Source organism: Accipiter gentilis, chromosome 7, assembly GCF_929443795.1.
Source record: "Accipiter gentilis chromosome 7, bAccGen1.1, whole genome shotgun sequence".
NCBI lineage: Eukaryota > Metazoa > Chordata > Aves > Accipitriformes > Accipitridae > Astur > Astur gentilis.
In genome coordinates, this window is record NC_064886.1 from 9,889,501 (window position 1) to 9,915,913 (window position 26,413).

The window sequence follows — 26,413 nt, forward strand, 5'->3', positions numbered from 1 at the left end:
TGGAAGGAGGGAGTTAATGGTCTTTTCCAGCTGTGGAGAGATGCTGTGCAAGCTGCAATGGGGAGGGAGCACCACTCCGAGCAGGGCTCAAAGGTGCTGGAGGGAAATAAGAGGAGTGCAGGAGGACTGGCTTTAACAGTTTATTTAAAATAAGTTTTGTTACAAAACAGGATTTTTTTTTTTAATTATTAAAATACATAGAAACATCTAATCTTACAAAATGCTAAATTTATTTTTCCCTTTTTTTTTTTTTTTAAATAGAGTACACTGTGGAAGAGTGAGAGGAGAGGGCTGTGGTGGGAAGGAGCCATCAGTGCATCATCCAGTCGGTTATTTGCGGCAGGAGGAAGCCTACCCACGGGTGGGTGCTCAGTGGTGCAAGGCGCAGTGCCATCTCGCTGACCCCACCTGCAAGCCACTGTCCCGACACATAATCCAACAGGCTTTTGGGCTGGAGGTTGGTGGGGGTTTTTTTGTATGTTTTCAACTTGTTTTCCATTCCAAGACCATGTAAACAGGTAAATATTTCAAACACTTTCATCTCGACCACACTGTGATCTCTCTTGACAAGACAACTGGTAAATAACTTTACAATAGCTTCATTCGAGACTGCTAAATCCACCCTGGTGCTGTGTAACACAGGCAGCCCTGCAACCGTTCTCCCTCTGTGCCAGGGCAGCCGGTGCGGGGCCCTGGCAGCACTGGCACCACGATGAATGGCAGCTCGGCTCATGCACGGCACTGGTGTGCCTTCATGCAACAACAGGGCTTGAGAAACCTACAGGGAAAGGAGCTGCTGGGATTTTTTTTCTGGCTTAAATGGAGGAAGCACTGCTCCAAAAGACATCAGGCAGCTAGTCTGGATGCAGTCTTGGGGGAGCTGCGGCCAGGCTGGCCCCATGGCGATAGCAGAGACATGTCCAGGGGTTCGCCTGGCTCCGAGTCCCCTCCAGACCGATACCTTGACTGTTGTTAAAGCTGGAAAGACGGAGGGAGCACCCAGCAGCTCCCCGCTCTGGCTAAAAACAGCTGTCCAGCAAAAATAACTCAGAGCTGAGCATCTGAGGGGGCAGATCCCTGCCCAGCACCACTGCCTGCCCCACCACTAAGAGAGGGGTCTGGCTGCTGGGAGAGCTCAGCCCCATGCTGCTCATGGTGAGAGGTGCCATCACCCTCTGGTTGTGGGTCCTGGTGGGCAAGGGTATGGCACAGAAGCCTTCATGTCTTCCAGCAGCCAGCTCTTGGTAGCACCATGAGGGGCTGGTTCCTGCAGTGGGTTTGGTGCCAGGGCTGGCACTTGTCACACAGGGACCGGCCTCAGCTTCCCTGGGGATGGAGACACATGTGGGTCATACCAGGCAGGGGACAGGGCCATTGCTGCCCCGGACCCATCCGGTGGCATTTCAGCGGGTGCTGTGTTGAGCTGGTACCGCAAGCATCCCCATGAGCATCCCGGCAAGCAGCACTGCCCAGCACACCCCTGCCCTGCCTGGGAAGCGGGGCCGAAGCAGAGCCCTCCACCGGCTCCCGGCCGCAGGCACTCACCTGGCAGCCCTGGCTGCCCCTAATTCATGCTGAAATCGAAGGGGAGAGAAGTTCAGCCCAAGGGCACTGCCACTGCCCTGCACCATCGCCCCCCCCTGCACACCCCGAGCTGCCCACAGCAGCTTTGCACCAGGGTGCTCTTGGGGAAGTGCTTACCAGGGTCCTGATGGCTAATTAGCCATTAGTTAATGAGGTGATTACAAATCAACTAGCTCCCCCACACAGGCTTTGCCTGCCAGTGTCTGGCTGGGACAAGGCTGGCGGCAGGAGCCTCCTCTGATGGAGGGACCCCGGCCAGGCAGACGGAGTGCAGAGTGGGACCACGGTGCCCCACCACTCACCTGAGGTCTGGAGCTTCCTGCGGATGGAGGCGGCACGGCCGGAGAGCTGCCCCGGGCTGGGGGATGCATGGCCCCGGCCAGAGGGTGCCGCGGTCCCCGGCGAGTCGCCCTGGGGGGAGACGGGGCATGGCCCCAGGGTCAGCCCATGCCAGTCCCCAGAGGGAAAGAATGGGGATGGGCTCACAGGCAGATTGTGCCTGCCCGGGTAGGGATGCCCAAATATGCTCTGGGGGGTCCCACAGGGTTGCTGCAAAACAGGGCTTGGAAGAAGCAAGGTGGCAGCATCGGTTGGATGCCACTGCTTGGGGACAGCCTGCATCCCACTGGGTGATGCTCCCCAGTGGAGGTGTCTCCAGGGGACACTCAACAGCAAACAGCCCTGGGAACCACATGTAGGGGCAAAACAGGGGGACCCCCTGGGGTGAGGGGGAAGAGGAAGGGCACCGGCGGCCCCTCGGTTACCTCCAGCTGCTCCTGGCTGGGCCAGGAGGCCAGCTCAGCCTTGCGGGAGACGGGACCCAGCTCCACCGAGCGAACCCTCTCGGCGAACTTCAGGGAGCACAGTGTCTCGCTGGTGTTTTTCTCAGCGGGGGAGACCTGCGGTCAGGCAGGAGCAGGCAGAAAGTCACCCTGCCGCCTGCCTGCACCCCCAGGTCTCCCCCGCTCCGGCAAACATGCTGGGCTGGCGAGGTGCTATTATTAACCCGCCGCTCCCAGGATAGCTCTGTCCATCTATGCCTGGGCCAGCGTCTGAGCCAGCTGGATCCATCCCCTGTCACCAACTGCCCTGGCGCGAGGGACAGCCGGAAAAAGCCGCAGCAGGTGGCAGAGGCTCAGGCACCCCTGAGGGGGCTCGGTGCAGGGACAGGCACTCAGGGTGGGGGGTCACAGGAAGAGCTGCCAGAGCATAAAATCCTCCCAGCAAGAGAGGGGATGGGGAGATGCCAATGTGCAAGGACACCTGGCCCATAGGGACAGCACCTGTGTGCAGGCAGGGAGGGCAGGGTTGTGGACCTCCCAGTTCATCCCCCCATCCCTCGGCCTTGTCTGGGGTGCAGAGATGGGGACAGAGCTGCCCCTGGCACCGCGGGTGCAGACTGGAGGATGTCCCCATAGGCAAGCCCAGTCCCCTGGTCCCAGCCCAGCTCCTGCCTCCAACATCCCCCCCCCCCAGCACTGGGGTAAGCAGGGACCAAACCCATCCCAAAACCAGTGCCGACCAGCTGCGGGGATGCCGAAAGGCACCGGGTGCCCAGCCCCTACCTGCACCATCATGAGGGTCTTGCTGTCGCCACTGAGGGAGTCCTGCAGCAGGTAGGTCAGCTTGGAGTTGCGGAAGGGCACGTGGCCTTGCCGGGAGCGCAGGGCGTAAATGACGTCACCCAATGCCGAGAGGGACTTGTTGATGTGCTGTGCCTCACGGAGCCGGCTGCCCTCTGCGCCCGACCGCCCGACCCGCTCCGATCCTGCCAGGTCCACCAGGTTCAGCTTCCCTAGGGACACACAGCCAAACCCCCGCCCCGGCTGGCGTCAGCGCCCGACCCTGCGTACCCCTGTGGATGCCGTGGCCCAGACGCCCCGGTGAGGGGCTTGCCGTCTGGCACCCACCTGTGGTGCGGAGCCCCGTGCTGCGGTCAAGGCCACGGACGGTGACGATGAGGAGGGCGTGGGAGCGGGAGCTGTGCTCATTCAGGTTGGTGCACTCCGTCGCCCGGTTGACATGGCCAAACTCAAAGACCTGGGGGAGCCCAGGGAGGTGTGGGGTGAGGCCAGCCTGCCCCAAACCCACCACAACCCCCGCCATGACCCAGGGACCCCCGGGACTGTAACCTGAGCTACAGCCCTCCAGTGAGGTGCTGGTCCATTGGGGTGATGACTGCTGTCAGGTCTCAGCCTGGGTGACACACCAAAGGCAGAGGGTGACAGGCAGGGCACTGCGGTGACAGCCGGCATCCCACTAATCCCCTGGGAGCCGCTGGGGCCCCACACTTTTATTTTTAACCCCCTGTGGCTCACCCCATGGGACAGTGACCGTTACATCGCACCCAGGGACCTATTTTGGTCTCTGTCACTCCCCGGTACTTCAGAAATGCTCCCGAATCGGGGGGTCACACCAGCGACACTCCCCCCCTCCCCCAGTTCATCATGCCACCCTCCTGCTCCCACCACCCCCCCCATCTCCCTGCACCTTGTTGATGTCCTCCACGCTCTGCACCCTGAACTCGGTCAGCCCAGGCACGTAGAGCTGCCCACTGCCATCGGGGCACAGCTTGATCTCCAGCTTCTCCTGTGGCTCCTTCCCCAGCAAGTCCCTGGGCAAAGGGGTACCCGTCACCATCCCCACACCGGGGGGATGACAGGAGCTGACTCCCCTCTGGCACGGCATCCCCACCACGGCTCAGGGCTGTAGGCCTTGGCTCTCCGGCTCCCCATGTGCTTTGCTCCCACCCAACTTGGACCACGCTCCCATCCAACTTGGACCACGCTCTCATCCCTGCTCTTTATTGCCATTCCCAGTCCCCATTATCCACACGGATGCGCTTGCAGCCTCATCCCACCCCCTCCTGCCTGCGGCTGGGCAGGGGAGGAAAATATTTCTCATGCTCCCAGCTCCCAGTCAGTTATTTCTAAATATAACATCCGGGGGAGCAGGGGCAGGGATGAGAGGGGGATGCCCCGGCGGCTGCATCAGGGCCAGGGAAGCAGGAGCGATGGCAGGGCTGGGAGCCTGTATAAGTAATGGAGCTCAAGGGAGGGTGCTTTGCAAGGGCGGTGTGCACTGAAAAATAATTAAAAATAAATCCTTGCACGGCCAAATCCAGTGCCCAAGGCCCTGGGAACAAGCTGCGCAGCCAGGGCAGGGCTGGTAGGACGGGGAGGAGAGCAGCATGGGGTGATGCCCACCGATGCCAGCTCCCCAGCAGCTCCGCTCGCCCCACCCGAAAGTTTTTCCCCCCTTCCCTGTACCTGAGTGCCTCATTGTAAATTTCAGCGGCGCTGACGCTGATGGCGTAGTCCCAGTCGGCTGCCTTGCTCCGCACCTCGGAGAAGAGGAGCTGCAGGGCTCGCTGGTTGATTCCTGGGTTGGCTGCAGTTCCCTGATGGATTGGGATGATTAATGGGGGGTGGGAGAAAACACCCTCTGGCATTTTATTCTGCATTTTTTTTCCTGAGCAGGAGCAAAGCCCAGGGCGGTGTTGCGGAGAGCTGCACAAACCCCTCGAGAGCAGCAGTGACCATCACTGGTGCACCCTGGGTCAGAGCTGGCCACCAGCCTGGTTAGGGGAGGGTGCCAAGACTGGGGACCACAGAATGGGAAGCCAAGGAAGAAGAGGGAAGCAAAGCCAGGCAAATTCACCTCCATTGTGTAGGTTTTTCCTGCCCCCGTCTGCCCGTAGGCGAAGATGCAGACGTTGTAGCCGTCGATGCAGGAGGTGACCAGGGCTTGAACCTCCTGAAACACCTGGGGGGGGGGTGTGGACCGGGGAGCGTCAGGAGAAGGTGGCTGCATCCCCCCTTCATGCAGCAGTGTGGATGGCAGAACCCACCTCCTCCTGGGATGCTTGTGGGGGGAAGACCTTATCCAGCTCGAAGGACACCTGCTTCCCCTTGTGCAGGAGGTGCAGGACGGCATCATCATCGGCGTCGAAGGTCAGCGCATTGGCCGCCTCCGGGCCCTCGCCATCCTCCTTTGTGATGGGGCGGACTCGCCCAAAAACACGGATGTTTCCTTGGGGGTGGGGGGGGGGGAGGGGGGGATGCAGGGACCGTGTCAGTCCCGGCACATCCTGCTGCCACCCTCGGTCACCGTCAAACGCCAGGTGGGCTGAATGCTGCAGCTTGCTGCTGACCAAAGCATCCCATCACCAGCCCAAGCATCTCATGGGGATGCGGAGCACCCAAGTCATGGTGCTGGGGTGCAGCAGAGTGATGCTCCCCTGCCCCTCCTGCCCCCCCCCCCGGGGACATACTCTCCCGTGATGGGACCCGCCACCCTCCTCACACACCTTTCAGCCGCACCAGCTCGTTGTGACACTTCTTGCGTAGCTGCAGCTCCCGCCGGTACTTGCGCAGCAGCTCCCGGTTGGTGTTGTGCACCTCCTCGATGGCCTGGCCGATCTGGGGGGACGGATGGAGAGCAGTGGTTCAACGACCTTCACAGCATCCCCACCCCACACAGCAGGGAACTGGGGTAGCGGTCCCAAGGGGCTCACCTCGGCCCTGGCACTCCGCAGGGTCTCCTGGAGGAGCAGGGGGAAATCGCGGACCTGACGCTTCAGGCTGTTGTAGTCGTGGGTGAGGGTGCGCAGTGCCGGCTGCAGCGTCAGCAGGTTGGTCCGGACACCTGCAGGTACGAGGCAGGGTGAGGGGCAGGTAGCACAGCCCCCCAGCACCGGCCAGGTGACCCTGCGAGTCCCCCACCCTCTCCTCACCCGCCAGGTTTTCGTGCACCGCCTTCATCTCCACTTGGGCACGGGAAAACGCCTCTTCGATGGCGCGGTTCTTCTCCTCCTCCATCGCCTGCATCTCCTCCAGCATCTGCCCGTGGGCTCGCTCCAGCTCGGCCTCATACATCATGATCTGGGAGAGGAGCAAGGGGGGGTATCACCAAGCTGGTGACCACCTGCTGCCACGCCACATCACCTGGCGAGCACCATACAGACAAGAACTGCCGTGGAGCTGGATGGGGTGATTTCTGATTTACACCTGTTGCACTCAGACCTGAGCTCGGAGCTGAGCTGCCGTCTTTTGGGAACTCTGCAGCTGCTGCTCCATCTCCTTCAGCACCTGCCTCTGCATCCCCACCTGCTCCTGCAGGTACTGGTTTCGGGACTGGCTCTCGCACAGGGCTTGTTTTGCCTTGGCTGACTCCACCTCCACTGTCTTGATGATGTACTGGGAGGAAAAGCACACATAGATGGGGTGTACTGGGAAAGCAGCACCCAGGATGGAGCCGGTGTTGGCCCGAGGGGGTTGATTTACAAAATCACGATGCTGCGCTGATGCGATCAGGGCAGTAGGATGAGTGGCACGTGCAGGGCACCTGCTGGGCACTGCTAGGCACCCAGCCCAGCTCGCCCTACCCCTCCAGGAGAGATGGAGAGCCCCATGGCGCTCACCTTTATCTGCTGGGGCTGGGACTTGAGGCTGGCAATGGTCTCCTGGCTGTCCCGCAGCCGCCGGCTGAGCCGCTCCTCCTCCTCGGCTCTCTCGGCCAGGGAGTCCTTGAGCCGCAGCTCCACCTCGGCCAAGCGGTTCGTCTTCTGCTGCACCTCCAGGTCCAGCTCTGCCAGCTTGGCCCGCATCTCCTCCGCCTCCTGCTGCAGCTGGGACAGCCGCTCCTGCAGCCCGGCGTTCTCCTGGCCCCGAAACAGCACAGCCGAGGCCGCGTCACCCACGGGTACCCGTCAACCTGCCGCCACCGCCGCCACCGCCGGTGACTCACCTGGAGGTGGGCACAGTCCCGGCACGGTGCCTGCTGCTGCCGCCGCAGCTCCCGCAGCTCCCCCTCGCACGCCTTCATCTCCTGCCGCAAGCGCTCGTTCTCGGCCGCCAGCAGGTCCCGGTGCTTCTCCGCATCCGTGCCACCCTGCCGATGGGAGGGGATGGAAGCCGGCTGCAGTCCGGGGAGCCCCTGCCTGCTGCTGCCACTGAGCCCCTGCCTGCAGCATCGGGGGACCCCCAGCCTGCTATGTCGGGAAGCCCCAGCCTGCTGCACCCCAGGGAGCCCCCAGCCCACTGCACCCAGGGGAGCCCCCACCTGCCACACTGGGGACCCCCCAGCCTGCTGCATCAACGAGCCTCCGGCTGCTGCCCCCTGGGAGCCCCTGGTCTGCCACACTCAGGGAGCCCCAGCCTGTGGCACCAGAGGAACCCCCAGCCTACCACGTCAGAGAGCCCCTGCTGTGCCCAGGGAGCCCCCATCCTGCCGTCAGAGAGCCCCCACTGTACCCAGGGGGGGCTTTCGCTTCTCACCGCAGGGCGACAGTGTTGGGGGGGCCTTTGCCAACTATGCCCCAGGGATACCGGTCGTGATATTGCGTTGGACAGAAAATCCCGCAAACTTTCGTCTCAGTGGCTCTGTCGCGGCTCGCAGGGTCCAAACCATGACCCTGGGGAGGTTTTAATCCTTCTACCCCTTCCCTGCCCACCCCCTTCCTCCGCAGGGAGCCACAGCTCTGGCGTCCCTTGGGGCAAGGTCGGCTCAGCCCAAGCCCGGCGGCAGCTCACCAGCTCGGAGCGCAGCCGGCCGATCTCCTGTGCCTGCTCCAGGAGCTTCGCCTTCAGAGTTTCAACCTGTCAACACAGGCAAGGTTAACCAGGAGGCATCTCAGCAGCTTTTGGGGGAGACCCCGTGGTGCCACCCTGGCCACCAACGTCCAGTATGGCTCGCACCTTTGTTATGCCTTAATTTTCCACCTCGCTCTGAGCGCCTGATTCACATGAGCTGATTAAAATGAGCGTTAATGAAAGCCTTGCTTCGACCTTGTTCGACCATGGCTATAATTTGTCCATGTTGAGCATTAGCAGAAACCATTATTAAAAAAAAAAAAAAAAAAAGCATCGTCTTTGGAGAAGGAAAAAAACAAACCTATCCATAACTGTGTCTAAAGAGCCAGGAGCACCTCGTCCTGCCCTTGCAACACAGCCTTGCTTTGCCTTCTCTATTTTTCTTTCTAGGAAAGTTATCTTGGGAGAAAGAGGGAGCAGGAGCTCTTTGAGAAGTCCACGTGTCCGAGTCCAAGGGGAGGATGCTCCCCAGCCACTCCTGCCTGGGCACCTGCCCATCCCATGAGGACCAGGCCATCCTCCCTGCAAAACCAGGTGGATTTCATAAATCCTCCAATTTTTTGTGCAGGGACCAGTGAGGCGCTCAAAAAAATATGCAGTTATTCAAAATAACACTGGCAGCGAGTGCTTAGCAAAGCCAGTGGTCTTGTGGGCTGTGTTTTTATGGGGTTTGCCTGCCTGCTCTGTCCCTTGGCCCTGTGCCCAAAAACTGATGGCCACTGGGCGAGTATCGCTGCTTCCCCAAAACTTACCCTGGAGAGAGCCGGACCTGGCTGCACGCTTCACCACCGTCCCCCAGATCCCAGCCCAGTTCCCAGTTTCCCCATGCCGGGAAGCCGCCGCGCCGCCAAACCCCTCACCCGGATGCGGCAGGCTATTTCCCCATCCAAATAACCAGCTTTTTCTAAGCAACTGGGTCTCCATGGACCATAATTTAGGAACTGCTGATTAATAACAAATGCAGATGTGCTGACATGGTGCCGTAATTAATGACGATAAGTTATTAAGCCGCACCCTTACGGAGACGGCAGCACGGTGGGCGAGCACGTCCTGTGTGGCCCCGTGCGCTCGGCAGGGCACAGCCAGGGACTCCGCAGGCGAGCTCCGCGCGCTTATGGCCACGATCTGGGGAAGGCAGCTGCTCCCTGCCGGCATCGGGAACCCCCCTCCCTCCACAGTGGGGCTCCCTGGCTCCGGCTGGGGGGCCGAGCGCGTGCTGAACACACCGGCCTTGCTCTTGAGTGGGAAAATCCCATTTCCATATTCAGTAAGGTAGATTATTAAGGTGTGTTTTTTTTTTTTTAAGTATTTTTAAAAGAGGGGAGGGACCAAGAAGACCAAGTCACGGCTTGTTGCGGGGAAGCTGCCACCCCAGCTGGCCAACACGCACGCCGGAGCCTGCCCACCGCTCCCCATGCCAGCGGCGCCCGAAAATGCCAATACACCTCTATCCCCTACCTGCTCGGGCACCTCCAGCTGCATCCTGCTCTCTGGAGGTGACAGGGACTCCTTGGCAGCCGGATCTGGCTCGAGCCGTGGCCCGGCCATCCCTGAGCTTTGGAAGTCTGGGTCAGTGCTTCGCTCTGGCCGGCGTTGGCTGCGCTTGCTGCCGAACTGGCTGGTGCAGGGCCGGATCCTGCCAGCGCTCACGCTTGTGTCATGCAGAGTATGCCAACCAAATGCAGGACAATTACCTCCACCTTTTTGACACCAGTGGAACAAGCAGAACCTGACTGTAACAGCTTCCACAACAGCCACATGCAAATCCCTTTACGAGCAGCCGGAATTTCAATCTCCCTGGGACGACCCAGGTCCTCGTGCCGAGGATACAGCCACACTGGCGCAGAAGATGGCTTTTGGGGGGGTTCTGGTGGCGGTGGCCAAAATGCTCTGCCCTTTGGCGGACAGCTCTGTGCCTTCACATTCACTTTCCACCTCCTGACTCTCAAAAGTCACTAAAATTAATCTGCTGGGTTGGTCTAACGAGCTTATCCAGCAGTGGTGGCCCTGCGCTGGGTGGATGGATGACTGCCGCGGGGCTCTGACCCCGATGCCCAAAGCCCTCCTGGCCGCGTCATGTCCAAGAAGCCGCACTCCTTCGCCGGCATTATTGCGGTGTCACCGTCATGCCAATCGGGGGGCTGTGAGCATCCCGAGGGAGGCACAGCCAAAATTGGTGGGACGGCCATGGTACTCAGGAGCACCCAGCTCCCCGATCATCCCTATACACCTGAGCAGAGGTGATGCTCCGTGAGGGAGGTCATATGCTCTTTCCAAGCATGGTCCTCACTAACCGTGAGCCACGGTGCTCTGGCCAAGCCGCAGCCTGAACTTGAAGACCCTGACAGACCCCCTCGTGTCCCCCTGTGCCCACTGTACCTGGCCTTGCAGCTGGAGAGAGCGGGAGAGCTCGTCGTTCTCCCGGGCAGCGAGCTTCTCCTGCAGCCCCAGCAGCTCTTCCTGCAGCTGCAGCTTCTCCTCCTGCAGATGCGCCATGGAGGCCATCACCTTCTGGATCACCGGGAAGGGTCGGGCCGCTGGCAGGCTGGCACGTTTCCCACTGCAGAGCCTCCCTCCTGCAGTGGGAGGAAGGATGAAGCTGGTCAGGATCCAGCCGCCTCGCTGGGGAACGAGATGTCAGCTATGGGAAGAGTCCCCAGGGGATGTGGTGGAGATGGAACGGTGGGAAGCGAGACTTGCAGAAGTCCCATGGAGAGCAGTGACACACCAAGAGCTGCATCCTGAGTGCCACGGTACCGACCACGGCCGGCCGGCCGAACCCCTGTGGCGGGGTGGGAGCCAAAGGGATCTGCCGATGCCAGCATCCCAGGCCGTAAGACAGAGTGCCTGCCTACAGCACCACGCCAGGACCCAGCCCCATCACGCACCGAGCTGCTGCCGCCTCACTCAGATAACAACCGCCTTCGCCACGGCGCTCTGATTCATCCCGGCATCGTTTTTTCTGAATGAGCAGGTGCCGGTGGAAAACAGTATGTGATCATGTTATTAAAGACTGCATCGTTACACACAAACATAATGGAAGCCAAATTAAAATTATATGGGTACCCTGAATGGCCGTATTGCCCAATCCTTGTGCTTTTGGCTTTCTAACCTTCCTAGTATTATTTTAAACATCGTTTTCTGTGTGTTAATAGAGCCACTGGTGCTGACAGAAGCCAACCTGGCTGTACATCAGAGCCTACCAAATGAACCCCTAAATGACTTGGTAGTTCCCAAGAAGAAATGAGCTGGCCTGACTCATTCCCAACGTGGGGATGAGGCATGGCGGCAGGTGAACCGGTGGCCAGGATCCCGGCTGCCCGGCGCCCTTCCCTGTCTGCCACGGATTTCATCCGCTGCCACCAGAAACTTGAGGTTTTAAAGGCAGGAGGTGATGCTGGGAGTTGCTTTGCTGCCTGTGGGCAGATGCTGCCTGCTTTATGGGAAACATCCTGAATACAAGAAATAAGACTTTTTTTGTCTGTGAATCAGACTTTCTACCTCTAAAAGGAGATAAAGAGCCAGCAGCAGGGACAAAAAAATGAAATGCTGGGACGAAACCATGGCTCCGCTGTTGACTATGTGCTGTGGGACTTATCTGGCAATGTTTGAAGAAGCGATCGCCGGATTTTGTCTCCTTGCCTTGGGCCGGATACCCTGCAAGAGCACTGACGGGTGGTGGCTTTTCTTTTTTTCCATGCTGAAAGCTCAGGCAGGTGACTGTGATGTTCCCTTTAAACCCAGCACACACAAAACCCACCCCAAAACTCCTAAAGTTAACAGGAACGCCAGCTTTTGCCCCTTGGGGAGCGTGTAGGGATAAGACAAGATTACAGGAGGCACCAGGGCTCCTGCGGAAACACCACATGTCTGCACACATCATCCAGGCTAATCCCGGGCTGGGACCGAAGGCTTCTGCAGAGCTGGGTTCAAAGCCACAACACCCGGCTGCAAGTAAAACTGTCGGGCAGGAGTGATCCCGCACAGATAATGTGCTCCTCCTTGCTCCAACACCTTCCTCCTGCGGGAGCATCCTTGTGAGACGAGGTGCCGGCCAGACCTGCATTACATCTACCACCAGGCAGACATGCTGGTGGCGACGCGGGGTCTGGGCACAGCACGCACACCCTCCTGTTTTCCAAAATGCTTCGAAACCCGTTTGGAAAGGTGGCCGTTTCCATGGCTCTGCCCCATTACCATTGCCACGCAGACTCCCTTCCTCCTGCATCCCTGCATCTTCCCACCAGCCACCCCGCACCAGGAGCTCCTCGGGGATGCAGCCAGGGACCACATGGGGAGCAGCTCCTGGGATGTGCCCTGACAAGCCTGGACAATTCAGTCCTGACGGAGAAAGATGGGAAACCATGGGGATTCACCAGCCCTGGCACAGCCACGCATGCTGCAAGCGTTTCCACAAATGTTACATTTTCCTTAAGAGGGAGAAAAGCACGGTGGGTTTGCTGACACTCACCTGCTCTGTTCACCCAGTTAAATAATTCATCGGTCACCTGGCATCATCCGACAGCTGGCTGGTGTTTGATTTCTACTGAGACCCAATCCCCCCCTGGTGAGCGCAGCCGTGTGTCTATGTGCACCCCGAAAGAGGAGAGGTCCCCCTGGTACCTGCCAGCAGCACCAGGTGCCCATCCCATCGCATCCCTCCGCCTGAGCACCCGCCGCTGTATCCCAGCTTCCCCTTACCTGCTTTCTCCAGGTTCATGGTGGAGGCTGCCTGCACCGGCCTGGCAGCTGCCGGCTCACGGGGGGACGCCAGTGGCTCCTCCGTGGCCAGTGTTGGGTCCTGGCACCGGCTCTCCTCCCTCCGCTCACCCGCCGCCTCCTGCAGGGCCTGTGTCCGTGAGAAGAAACAGGACGGAGAGCTGAGATGCATCAAACGTGCACATTGTTGTGGACACAGTGCCGGCAGCCGGCATTTCACCGAGCTGGCCAGGAGAAGCAGGCAGGGAGGAGGTCGCAGAGGACAGGACAGCGGGGGGATACCAAGGGAGAAACCCTCCCTCCGAGGGATTTTAGTGTCGGGAAGTTGCCGTGATGAATTTATCACCTTGCTTTTAGTTCTCCCCAGAAACACCTCCTTCCCTCAGCTTGATCATGCAGTTATACTGAATTTCACCTATTTTTCTCTCTATAGCCTTAAAATAAAAGACCCTGGCTTGCAGGCAAGGTTGAATGTGAAGTTGCTCGCTGGCGAGCCATGGCACAGGTAATGCCATGCCCTGTGGGATGGAGCACAGCTCTGAAAAAAACAGAGAAGAAATCTGGAAAGAGGGAAAGGAATATAGAGAAGGTCCCGAATTTCTGTATCTATCGCATCTATCACTGGCTTGCAGGGAAAAAAATAAATCTGGTTTTTTTAATCACCATTTAAAAAAGCGTTACGGCATGGATGCTTTCAGAAAGCTGCGCTGCCGATCAGCTGAGCTTGCAGAATTGCTCCCTGCCTCATTCAAAAGTGCCTTTTCTTACTTACATCTTATTTCAGAGCCCGTGGCATTGACCTGTGGATCAGCGATGCTGGGGAAACCTGCCTCACCCCAGCAGAGGGGTGAATACTCAGTACATGCCAAATTTCTGAGAGCAATTTGGAAGGAGGTGATGGTAGCAGCCTCCTGGAGAAGCTGCGTGTCTGTGGTGCCTCTACGTTTGAGACTCCGGGAGGGTTTCGCCGGAGGGAATGCATCAAGGCTGGTGTGAGATAAGAAGGTGCTTTCCTTCTTTTCAAAGAAGGGGAATTTAAATGATTTGCCTGAAGCCCAGAATGAACTGGTGGCAGCAACAGCAGTACATGGCGTCCTGACACTGTCCCTGGCCACAGAAGCCTTCCTCCTCCTCCTCCATCCTGCTGGCAAACACCATCTCACGGCACTGCATTTTCTTATCACCCTTCTGCCTTGAGCTCTCCTGCCTACCTGACCCAGAAGTGACCGAGAAAATACTATTCTGGGCTGTTCCCTGGCATTTTTTGATGCCTTCCAACTTCCTGGAAATGCTCTTCCCTCCCCACCCAGGCAGCAGCTCGGCACTCTGCTCGAGGCATGCAGCACCGGGGCTGCGGTGCTGGGGGGGAACCAGCCAGCTCCCACCACGAGATGGCCCAGCAGGATGCTTCCCACCACCCCAAAAACGCCCTCCCCACCCGAGCCATGGCCAGCTCAGCGCTCCTCACCTGGAGAGCCAGGCAGAGCCTGTGGGAGTTTGCAGCGTCCGGCCAGCTCACGCGGAGGATTTTATGGTGAACAAGCTTAGGCAGCAGAGGAACCTGGGGAGAGGCGCCCGCTCCGCTCCTGGTGTTGAGTGTGTCCTGCCCACAGCCTGAAATGGGGCAAAAAGCATCACTGGATCAACCCAAGACCCCAGGATGGACACGGTCTTTGGCCTCGCTCAGCAACCCCACTTCCTCCTCCCTGCCGCCACTGCCACCGCACTGGTGCGGAAGAGACAGTGCACGAGTTTTATTAAAAATGTTAATTAAGTTAATTAGAAAAATTAGCCCTTCAGGGGGTGGAGACTGGTTGCCAATGACTAGTAATGAGAATTCAAGGTGTAGCATCCGTCTGTCCTCCGCAGGACCAGATCTGTCCCTCTGCTGGGGACATCCCACGCCTGCCCCTCGCCAAGCCACTCCACTTCCCACGATCCTATCTCGAAAAAGCTGCCAAAGCCGGCTTGCATCACCGAAACCAGACGGACGGACCCTGCCGGCATCACCTTCCTCCACTGCCCCCAAATATTTCCTTTATTTGTCATGCAGTCAAACCCGAAAGCAGACAGGGCAGCAGTTCCCTGTCCTTGAGCCACACAGAAGGAAAACAGCATCTCAGGGACCTTTTTCCTGTGGCTGTGTCCTCCTCTGCTGCAGGAAAAGCAGCTGGCAAGGGCTACGTCCCAATGGGACCTGCTTGGGGACCCTGTGCCCCCTCCCCATCCACCTGCCACAAGCACTGCCACCACTGCAGGCAGCCAAATGGCTTCTCTGGCAGGCAGGAAAAAAATCAACAACCTACAAATAAAACCCCACTAATGCAGGGGGGGTTTCTTCCCTAAATTCATCCGGAGGCACTTGGGCCTGAGGTGGAAGCAGCATGTGGAGGGAGATGTGCCCTGATGAAATCAGTCCATCGCTCTGGACTTCTTCCCAGCCTGTAATTAGCCATAACATTTCGCGCGCGCCATGAAAATCGAGCGTTTCCAAAGTGCTGGCGGATGCCCAGATAAGAGGCGACGAGTTCCACATCCCAGCACGGGCGGTGGCAGCCGCCGAGCAGAGGAAGCGATGATAAACTCCGTTTTCGGAGGCTTTGATGCCGATCAGCATTAGGCTGGGCTGGCCTGAATGCCAGGGAAGAAGCAGCACCCAGATAAGTGACTGCCAGCACATAGGGATGGCGAACACTGAAACCAACAGCAAAAAAAGCCCAAACGTCGGGGTTCAGCCTCCCCCTTTGCCGAAACCCATCCAGCACCACCGAAGAGGGAGGTGGGAAGGGCTGTTTCCCAACAAGTGGCTGCAGGTTGGGGCAAGCAGTTGCCTGCCCTCCTGCAAAACGGCTTTCCTCTGTGGCGGCTGAGCTCTCGACTAAACTCACCTACGGGGTCTGTGCACCGGGGCGAGATAAGGAGCCCTTCCAAGGAGCTGAGGCCGGGGAGAAGCGAGGGCCCTGCGTCTTCCCTGCCATGTGTATCGCTCCGTTTTCTTTCTCACATGTTAAATTTGAACGTTTCTCCCTAAGCTTCCTGCTCGGAAGGGCCAGCAGGGAGGCGGAGGCAGCCCTCTCTGCTCACCCCCCCAGCTGCCTACCGCTTCATGCCCGCTGCCGAGCCTCCATTCCTCAAATCCTGAGCTTCATCCGGAAAGAAATGTAAAAAATGCAGGCTGGCCTGTTCCCGGCCTCTCCTTCCCCAGGCGTGAGCAAGGGCGTGAGCGCAGCAGGCTGAGCCCCAAGGGAAGAGGACGAGCCACCGCCGTACTCACCGTCCGGGGAAAGGTCCTTCGTCTTCCAGGCAGCTCTCGCCGAGGGTACGGCTCCCAGATCCCAGGTTTTGCGGGCTGTGATCATGGCACGGGGGTCCCGAGCGCCGCGATACCTCTGCGGATAAGTGCAAGGACAGACAGCTCAGCCTGGCCTCAGTTTCCAGCCGTGAAAGCCCTGGAGGCCGTTCTGGAACAAACCACGACGGCAACCCCGTCCCCGAGTCCCGAATCCCACAGAAAGTTGCATCAATCCCGATTTCACTCCCGGGGCCGGGGGTGCCGAAAGCCCCAGGCTCCCTCCGGGCTGCCGGCGGATGTGACATAAACCGGGTCTGTAATTAATTTACTCATTCCTGAAGCCTTTCCAGGCTCCTCCTAACCGCGAGCTGGGGGTTAGTTCTTGCTTTAGTAACTCCAGGACCGCGGGCAGCCCAGAGCAGCGCCCTGCCCGGGCCGCGCAGCCCCCGCTGCCCCGGCACCGGGGCCGCCTCGGCGGGGGATGGGGGGCACGGAGCCCCGGGACCGCCCCGCCCGCCGCCCCTTGTTCTCCCAACCGGCGGCCGGGGGGGGGGGGGGGGGGGGCGGGCGGCGGGTTCCAGGCGGGCAGGGTGGTGCCGGTGCCGGTGCCGGTGCCGGTCCCGATGCGCGGGAGGCGCAGCCCCGCCCCGCGCCCCCCGCCCCGGTGCCGGTGCGCAGAGGCCCGGCAACGCCCCGCTCTGCTCCGCCGGTGCCGGTGCCGGTGCCGGTGCCGGTGCCGGTGCCGGTCCTGCCGCCCGCTACAGGCTAACGGGGAACCGTACTCTCGCCGCCGCCCCGGGTGCTCCGTGCCAGGCGCTCCCCAGCCCCCTCAGACAAAGGCGGCCCCGGTCCGGTCCGGTCCGGTCCGATCCGATCCAGCCCGTCTCCCCCGTCCCGGACCCCCCCGGCGGTGCCCGCTGCCGCTGCCGCCCCCACGGGGCCACTCACCGGGCGCGGAGCGGCAGGGCAGCCGGCGCCAGCCCCGGCCCCGGGCCCGCCCTCCCGGGCACTTCGGTAACGGAAACGGCGAGCTCCGCCCCGCTCTCGTTGCCGTGGAAACCCTCGAAACCCCCCGACGGGCGGCGGAGGCGGGGCTCCCCATTCTCCTCCCCGCCCCGGCCCGGTCCCGGGGAGCTCCCGGTGCAGCCCCCGGTGCAGCCCCAGCCCCTCTTGCCGGAGCCCCGGGGAGCTCAGGGGAGCCCCGGTGTTCCGCCGGCTCTTCCCCCCACCGCGCCGTGCTCCCCTGACCCCCCCTTGTCAGAGCCCCGGGGGGCTCCCGCTGCGTCCCTGGTACCGCCGGGGTTTCCCTGGCCCTTCCCACCCCGGTCCCGGTGCTCTTCGGGGACCCCCGGTGTACCCCCATCCTGCTCGCACACCCCTGCCGGCATGGCTCACCGGGGTGTTCCTGCCCCCCCAGCACCGAACCCCAGCGCGGCTGCGGCTGCGGCGCTCTTTCCCAGGGAACGATGGGGACAGGGCCACCAGAACCACCCGAAAGGCGATCGCGGTGCCGGTGACCCTCATGCGGAGGACCAGAGGTGACGAACCGTGCCCTCGCCTTCTGCCACGTCCCCACCTAAACACCGGGGCATCCGCCAGCACTGATGCCAACTGGCACCCCAGGCTCGCCGGGGCCCGGGGACCCAGATTTCACAGGGAAAACAACCTGTTTCTACCCCGCGGCCGTGAGGAAAACAGCACAGCGTGCCCCGAGACCTCTCCAAAGGCCCTGGTGTCAGAAAGGCAATAAAAAATTCTGCTTTAAATATAATTTATACGCATTTTTAGGGTGTGATTTGTATCTCCCTGTCTGTATTGCGCACACCATCATTATGTTAATGGCTGGTTTGGGTGACACAAGTTACTCAGGACTTGTTCATGGTAATTAACTGGCAGTACCGGATATTTCCCACACCAAAACTGAACTTGGCATCCGTGGCGGCGGGTGCCCCGTGCCGATGTCTCACGTCCGCACGCCTGATGTCGGGCTGACCTGTGGGGTGCACGGGTCCTGTGCGGCTTCGGGGATGCGGGGGTGGGGGTCCCTTGGGAGATGGTGCGGGTTTGGTGCCAGCCCTGCAGGGCTGGGAAGGAGAAGGCTCTGCCCGCCGGCGAGGTGGGCTCCCCTTGGACCAGGGGTCTGTCACCTCCCACCCTGCCGCGCTCAGTCCCAGCCTTTCGCTCGCTCCTGGCCGGGTTTGGAGCAGGATTCGGCCTTGTCTTCCCATCCTGGCATCTCCCTCTTGGGCATCCTCAGAGACCCCCCCATGCGCCACCCCATCCCCTGCTACGAGCCAGCCCCGTGGATGGGGGGTGATGGGGAGTCACCGGCAGCATGGGATGGGACACAATCCGCTCCAGCCACTCATCCCAGGGAAAGGGGGCTGGTCACCTCCATGTCCCCATGCCCCTGGCGCAGCACCTTGTCCCCGAGAAGCAAATGCCACCCTGGCCCGGCCGCTGCAGCTGCCTTCCCCCTGCCACCAGCGCAGCAGAAAAAAACCCAGCAAAAACCTCCCAGCCTCTGCAATGCAACGCCTCCCCTTTGCTTCAGCCGAGGTTTATTGGCGTTCCCAGCACAGAGCCCTCAGCGTGGATGGATACATGTGTGCGCACCTATAGCCACACATATATATACCCGTAGAGGCCCTAAGCAGTTGTGCTCATTTGCATAAATACCCTATTATCTGTGCGGCTCCTTTGACTGGTTTGGTGATAATATTGACACACATAAAGTTACTTTCTACTTTCCGATAGCAACTGTAATGCCCTATCATCACACTGGCTTCATTTACAAGCTGTAAGGGTAAAATAAATGTTTATGTAAATGACTGTAACTGGTAAGTAATTTCCTGGCTTTTGAATGCTTCAGGTTTTTAATGGTATTGCAATTATGCAATGCACGTAAGTTGTATCAGTTACAACAAATAAGTCTAAATTAACCAGGCATATGCGTGAATTCCCCCGTTTAGAAAAATAACTTAATGAATAAGCATGGAGCAAAATTTGAGATGCAGAAGGGGTTTTGTGCCAACAGCCATATTCAAATAGTCACCTGTGAGCATTAAAAAACCCACCACTTCGAGCTGCGGGGCTGATTTTCAGCGAGGATGGCACGGCTTTCCAGCAGCCCCAGCACACCAGGGACAGGATCTCCAGGGATCCAGAAGTGGGGTTATTCAGGGTTGGATGCACGCTGGCGGCCAAGCTCCGTTTCCCTTGGCCGCAATGGTATTTAGCTCAAGGGAGTGCCGTAAATCCCAGGGGATGCCCGCTTGCTGCCAGATGGGCTGGGGGGCAGCACGGGAGCCTGTGCAGGCAGTGGGTACCCTGCTCATACCCCACTTTCCACAGGGATTCACCGATGCTGGCTGGGATAAATCTCAGCCTGCTCCCCCAGCAATGCTCCGGTCCTCATTTTCTTGGATGTCACGTCTCTGTGACCTGAGCAAGCACCGGCTGACGACATCGCTGAAGGTATTTTTAGAAATGCTGCTTTGCAGGCAGGCAGAGAAAAGGCAGCAACCGGCAGGGCTCGCTGCCAACGGCACCCTCCTGCGAGCACCCAGCAGGTAGTGGGAAGGGTCGATATATTGACGACCATCAGCGCTAAAATACTGCTGCCCTCCGCAGACGGTACTGGCGGCACTGGCCTGCAGCTGCTGGGGGACGGTGACCCCGGCGTGGGTTTGGCTCTTTGCTTTTAGCCCAGAATTTTCTGTAGCCGAAAAGCATCGCTGTTAAGTCAGGCAGGTTAATTCGCCTTTTACTTGGATGAAGGGAAGCTCCAGCAATCAAACCACATGGCTGAGAGAGGCCTTTTGCATTAGGCATTTGTTCTGCCCCGAGCAAATATTTAACCTACATCTGTAAGACAGCTAAAAAATCCCCCAAATCCCAGCAAAAATTTAACTCCCCCTCCCTTCCCTTTGAGCAACCTGATAACCTAGTCCAGGAATGCAGGCAGGAGCATACCTGAAGCCTCTTGTATATTGGGATGCTCCCTGTAGAAAAGTCCCACCAGAAGCACCAGACATCATGAGAACGTGTCCCCAGAGCACGATTAATTAGAACCCAGCTCATTATTCTTGTTTTGCTCCTCCTTGAGGAGGTGAGGGGATTTCTCGGCATTGCTGAGGCATGGTTTGCCAAGCCAACACGAAACACTTACCAAAGCAGGAACGAACCCCCTGCATTCCTACATTGCTGTTTTGCGCAAAGATAGGAGTTTTAATTAAGTCTTAGCAAGCTCCTGAGAAATGTAATACTCGTTTTAAAGTTCACCAAGTGAATTAATTCACCCCGGAGGCTCCGATCCTTGAGATAGGCTTGTGTTGATGGGTGGAGAGTGGGAGCTGGGGAGGGGTGTTGCAAGGATCGCTGCCTCGGGACGCATCCGGCCGCTGCTGGCCACGGCAGCAGCTTTGGATGGTGGCAGGGGGCTCCACAGCTGCTGGGCTCAGCCCCCCCGGCCAAACCCCGTGAGCTGGTTATGCCAGGTTTGGGCTGCCAGGGCGGTAGGGAGCAGCCCGGGGCAGCATGGAGCCTGTCCGGAGCCGAGGAGCCGGACGGTCCAGAGCTGAGGAGCTGGCCGGTCCGGCTGAGAGTTGCTGCACGTGACGGCTCGGCTCTGCTTGTGTCTCCCCGTGCAAATCTCTTTTATATCAAGCAAATGACAAAAGCGACTTCTTTTTCAACTTGCTCTATTCAGGTAGAGAAAAAACTCTACAACCCACACTGCAACCCACCCGCAGTCAGGAGAGTGCGGTGCAACCTGCAGCAGCCATCAGACAGGCAGCTTTTCCACCCCTCCAAATTTCCTACGTCGGACTGTGTTGCAGAGCCATCTAACCAAAACCTCAGCCTCCGAGTCTCCCTTTTACCTACCTTTTCTCTTCATCATATCTTTCAGCTGGCTTCAGGTACGACTTGGGTTTGGTTTTAATGCTTGTGCCTCCCCTAAGCAAAGCACTGCCGGGCTCATCCTGTGCCACGCTGGCTGCTGGGGAGCTGTGAGCTGCTCTGCGGGAGGACCGCAGCTCACCTGCTAAGTCATTAATGTTTCATGGCATTAACCAATACGGGCTCCTGCTTACAAAGCACTTCTTAGAAACAAGGCTAAGAATAAGCACGTCCTGGACGAAGCTAAAACTACCCTGTCAGCTGGGGGATGCCCATGCTGGTTTGAGCAGACCCAGCAAGGAGGCAGCTTGACACCAAGTAAATTCCATCCAGGGCATTTTATCCACCAAATAAAAATTAAGGCTGTACTGGCAAGATCACTGCATCCCAAGCAGGAGGTCCTGGAGCTCCTGGTCTGGCAGGAGCCCACCGGCCATCCCCCAGCCAGTGCTTATGGGGCGTCCTTGGGACCCTCCGCTCGGGACCTTGGGTGCTTTTTGCAATTCTTTTTCATTAAAAAAAAAAAGTATGAAGATAGAAGCTGCAGATGGGTAACTGGGATTTTTTTTCAGAGTTTTGTTACTTCTACCACTTATTTCCTCCTTGAAGCCAAGCCCCTGTGGTGCCACCGAGCCCCTTACCCTGGCTGGGTGACACCGGTAACAGCATGTGCAAAGGCAGGGCTAGGCTTTGCTCTGCACAGGCAAAAACGATGGGAGCCATCTCCTTTAAAAAATACATTCAGTTCTCCGCAAAACCATTTATTTTTAGTACCCTCCAAAGTGTGCTTGTCTTTGGAGAAGATATAAGGCAAAAGGAGCAATTCTGAATAATTTAGGGAATAGACTTTTGGGGCTGATGTAAGTGGCCGTGCCGTGCTGGTGGGGGCTGGAGGAATGCAGGGCTCACTAATAATACCCAGCTAGTTCAGGCATGGGCACAGGTAAATCAGCAAGAGCCTCTACAGGGAAGAAGGAAATACCCCTACGGCCATAAAGTAAATGCACCCATGTAAAGGAAAATACTGTGATGGCAGTTAATCCATGAGACGGGCTCAGCTGCATCCTGACTGCAGCGTGAAAGCTGCACCCAACAAAGAGATTAATATGCAAACGAGGTGGGATATTCTCTGATGGAATTAAATAGCCTTCTCGCTAACAGGCTTTGACTGCTCGATATCGAACTGTCTGCAAAATCCCACTGTGAGTTCACCCCGGCACGGATACAGCCACACTGGTGCTGCCGCCTCCAGGTCCTCGGAACACTCTGTGTCACCTATAGATTTTAACGTGCCCTAGGGGTGTTCAGTGGGCACGGTCCAGCCGCTCCACTTGTCCCACCGTGTCTCAGTGCCAGCGTGCACGGGATGCTGTACCACCACTGCTCCGTCTGCTCTTTTGCACCAAAGTCCTCCAGCAGGATGGAAACATTACCCTCCCATGCATTATTGACACCCGTTATGTATAATGGATGTCCCTATGTTCGCACCGGCGATGCAGCTTGGAGCCCTGCAGCCGTGCCGCCTGCGCCAGCTCCCTGGTGGGCATCGGCAGAGCCCCTTGGCCACAGCCTCGGGAAGTGCCGGCTCAGCCGTGTCCAGGCGCCCGTTTGCATCCGAGTCCCTCGTTTCCCCGGCACCGCAGGGATGCTCCCACCACCTCTGTGCGCTGCTGGGCAATCTCCTTCCCACTGTTATCTTCCCCGAGCCTGAGCGTGCCAGCCTGCCCCGTATTATTGCGGCTTCCCACTTAACAGGGAAAAAGGCTGAGGTCTTTCTGGTTTAACTTACTGAAATGTATTTCAAGGTGATTTAATTATTGTGAACTTAACTGGGACCAAATTCTCATTTTTTTCTTCTAAAATGTACCTTAGATGGTGAAGAATTAATTAACAGGAAGAATCACCAAAGAGATCCATAAGTCTACCTGCCAAATTATTACAGAGAAAACTATTTTTTCCTCTTAAAACATAGCACACAAATAAATGCACAACTACCATAGAAACTCATGCTGTTTCAAAATAAAAGCAAAATTTCTTGTTCCCATGCTGCTGCTTCAAAGACATCATTCTACTGCAGCAGACTACAGAATTGAAAACTGCAAATAAAATGCCAGGATTGTCCTCACAGAAGGTTTTGCACCCAGCGAGGGTCTTCTGCTTCTCTGTTAAGCCAGTGCAAGTTGGGGAGACAATCAAAGGAAACATTAAATTTCAGCCTCCCACTAAGGTTTAGGGAAAACAGAGCAGTGCAGTGCTGTGCAAAGCTATTTGAGAAAAGAAAACTTTTACTTCTACGGCCAATGAATATTAAACAGCCACACGCTTCGGCTCTGCTGCCTGCACCCGGCATTGCGTGAGCAGATTTAATTTGTCTTTATGAAGAGGAGCGGACCCACACCCCTATTTTCATGCATATGCCTTAGAGATGAGCGGGATGTGAAGAGTGAATCCGAGTCCTCTCTGCCAGGAGATCCCTTGAGCAATCACTCACAACAGGAAAAACAAGGAGACATTAAGGAAAATCTGGCAGCACAGGCAGGAGGGTTTATACAGACTGACGTGGAATAATTGCCAACTCGCTGCTTTTTTTTCATGCAAGCCTTCCTGGGCTTTCAGGTCCATTTGGGGATCCTAGAGAGGTGTTGGCTGGAAAACTAAGGATGAGATGGAGAAAGAAATGGTACATGAGGTGGGACTGAGGCATGGCTGGGGTGCTCAGCATCCCAGGCGAGGTGAGACCAGGGCTCTCTGGCGCTTACACGCCTCTATTCAGCTACTTTCCTCTTCATCCCACCAGACAAAACGTGCTGCTTAACTAACCCCTTGGGAAACAGCGGCAGAAAAAAACACAGAGCCTGTGTGCAAACGTCCGGGCACGTGTCACGAAAACTACTCCAGTCCAGAAGTATTTTGCTGGTTTTCATCCCCAGCCTTTGCTTTTGATGCAGACTCTGCTCACCCCCCAGCCCACCGCTCTCACCTGCGTGCCCGGCCAGGCCAACCCTGGTCTCAGGCACATTTTTCGGAAGGATCCTCCTCCACGGGCCAGTCTCTGCATGGCACCTGCAGGTCGGCAGAAACACCCCCTGAGGCTGCGGCGATCACCCTCCTCTCCGCAAGCAGGGATGCTCTCCACAGCCTGTGTCCCGCTCTTCTTGCTGTTCCCCTTCCTCCAGCCCTGCACCGACAGTCCCGCCAGTGCACACAGTGCATGCATGGCTCAACGCAGCCCGGGAAGGGGTGCTGAGCTCTGGATATGGCCCGTACGGACCCCCGCTGCAAGCCTCCCTAGGACCCTGGGAGCAAGCTGGGCTGGTACAGCCGGGCTGGGGCGGATGACGCTGGCAGCAGCTTTCTGGGGTGGGATGCTTCACCGTGCTTTTCCATACATGGTGCCACACGGCTGGCACGTTGGCACTGGAAAATAGTTGCCTTTTTGTCAGGGGCTTTGTCAACTCCGCCCCAAATCTCAGGGGTCCCTAGGTAAAGCCTCCCAGCAGTTCTCCTCTTCCCGTGCTAAGGACCAGTAAATGCTTTTGTAGAGATGATCTGTAACCGTGCCCAGTCCCAGAGGGGTCCCAGGGGCTGATGCAGAGCCAGGGTGGCAGGACCCCTCCAGGGATGCTCTGCTCGCTGCCAGCTTCCCCACTGAGCGAAGGCAGAGGATGGCTTCCCGCACCCCGCGTCACCTTCACCACTGAATTTCTCAGCCCGCAAAAAACCTCTGGTGGCTCTGCCCCATCCGTGACTGGAGACGGAGAAAGCAATGTCCCCTCCACTCCCATCTGCCAGTGCATTAGGGAAATGAGAGCTGATTAAAGTCCGTCCCCTCCTGAGCACCATTGGTCCCCAGCAAATTGCTGACACAACCTATTTGGTAGCATTGGCAGACAGGTAGACTTTCCTCCCTCTGCAGACCTCCAGATTTAGATGGGTTTGGGGTCGCTTGGGTCTGCTGCTCTGAGCTCTGTCTATAGGCAAAAGAAGTGGTTTAATTGCCCAGAATAAGTGTGTTAATTGGATTTTTTTTTTCCATCACCCGTTAAAAGGTTGGCTCAGGCAGTACCTTTCCTTGCAGACCCGCTCCTCCACTGAACACTGTGTGAGGATGCTGCGATGGGATGGGAAGGAGCTTGGAGGAAAGCGCTCCTGTATGCCCACACCACCCTATCGACCCGCATTAGCTGGAAGGCCCCCGTAGCGCCCAAAACTATTCTGTTTCTTGAGGCAGGCAAGCTGGAAAGCCCCATTTCCCTGCCATTAACCTCCACCTGGGAGCACTTTCTAGAAGGCAGCCAAGAACAGTAAAACCGGGGAGATTTGCAAAATAAACAGCGATCAAACACAAAGACCTTGGTTCCTGCTCCGGAGGGTGTCTGCCAAGACACACAGATCGTATCAGGCTAATTTACAAAAGGAAAACCGCCCTAATTAGTGTTCAGGAAAGCACTTTAATGAGAAGCGCTTTACTGTAAAAAGCAAGAGCGCCAAGAGGTCAAGTAGTTCCTAAATGCCAGAAAAACAGGAAAGGGGGCAGAGCCGATGTCTGCCCGCCCAGGCCGCAGCACCATTTTCTCACTTTTTAAATGATATTTCAGGTTATTAGTGAGGAATTTATAAAACCCAGACCCTAATGCCCAGCGACAGGGCAGACACTGTACACAATGAGCTCTGATCATCGTAACGCCAGATGTGGCCAGCTCACGCTGGGGAGGGTTACGCAGCCCTCGCAGACATCTCCCCTCCTTTTTTGGGGCATAGCATCAGTTTTACAGCTGGAGTTGTGAAGGGCACCCCAGAAGCCCTGTCAATGCTACGAATCCCGTCTTGCTGGCGGCTGTGACGGCGGCTAGTAACCATGGCAGCAGAGAGATTTTCACGTGATATTGGTATTTCTGCAGCACAAAGGAGCCTCTTATCTAGAATGAGTAACTAGTCTGGCTGGTCTTCATTCCTCCAGTTATTGCTAAAACAGAGCAGCATCGCATGGTCCATGTGATGCTTGCCCTGGGGTGAATTCGGACCATCCATGGGGATACCCACAGGCTGGGACATACGGGAGGTTCCAGAACGTAAAAGGATGTTCACATGGGTGCTGCGGCAACGGTCCTGCTGCACGGAGGCAGACCTAGCCCACCATTTCCAAACAGTTAAAGCTGGAAGGGGAGCACTGGCCATCCGGGTGAGCTCAAGCTTGCAACACAAGTACCTGCAAAATGTATGAAGCACATTGAGCCACGCCGTCCCCGGGATGTCACATCCCAGAGCTGGCAGCGATGTCCTCCGGCCACCCGGTAGCATCCCCACAACCTGATTTATCTCA

General features: G+C 57.8%; 1 protein-coding gene across 6 annotated transcripts; it reads right to left on the bottom strand.

Moving 5' to 3' along the window:
- Positions 1–218: 218 nt before the first annotated feature.
- Positions 219–24,874, bottom strand: KIFC3 (kinesin family member C3). 6 transcript variants are annotated; one of them, XM_049805817.1, is made up of 22 exons: positions 24,071–24,874; positions 16,171–16,285; positions 14,365–14,510; positions 12,879–13,026; positions 10,557–10,753; positions 8,118–8,183; positions 7,333–7,476; positions 7,007–7,246; positions 6,609–6,782; positions 6,320–6,467; positions 6,101–6,231; positions 5,894–6,005; positions 5,435–5,616; positions 5,245–5,349; positions 4,854–4,984; positions 4,075–4,198; positions 3,495–3,624; positions 3,150–3,379; positions 2,349–2,483; positions 1,887–1,995; positions 1,546–1,574; positions 219–1,326 (listed from the first exon to the last, which is right to left on the bottom strand). In XM_049805817.1, exons 1-21 carry the CDS (start codon positions 24,305–24,307, stop codon positions 1,570–1,572), a joined length of 3,009 nt encoding a protein of 1,002 aa, XP_049661774.1. In that variant the 5' UTR covers positions 24,308–24,874; the 3' UTR covers positions 219–1,326; positions 1,546–1,569. The 6 variants fall into 6 exon arrangements, with proteins under 6 accessions (XP_049661774.1, XP_049661776.1, XP_049661773.1 ...); XM_049805819.1 differs by lacking the exon at positions 1,546–1,574 and having other exon boundaries at positions 24,071–24,153; positions 24,780–24,851; XM_049805816.1 differs by lacking the exon at positions 1,546–1,574.
- Positions 24,875–26,413: the final 1,539 nt, after the last annotated feature.

What these genes read in the sequence shown, in the direction of transcription:
- KIFC3 (XM_049805816.1), bottom strand. Translation starts at nt 24,307, where the DNA reads ATGCATGCACTGTGTGCACTGGCGGGACTGTCGGTGCAGGGCTGGAGG. An exon ending in CTCTCCAGCTGCAAGGCCAG is followed by an intron (nt 8,184 to 10,556) that starts GTACAGTGGGCA and finishes CTGTGTTGACAG; the next exon opens with GTTGAAACTCTGAAGGCGAA. An exon ending in CGAGCTGGTGCGGCTGAAAG is followed by an intron (nt 5,617 to 5,893) that starts GTGTGTGAGGAG and finishes CCCACCCCCAAG; the next exon opens with GAAACATCCGTGTTTTTGGG.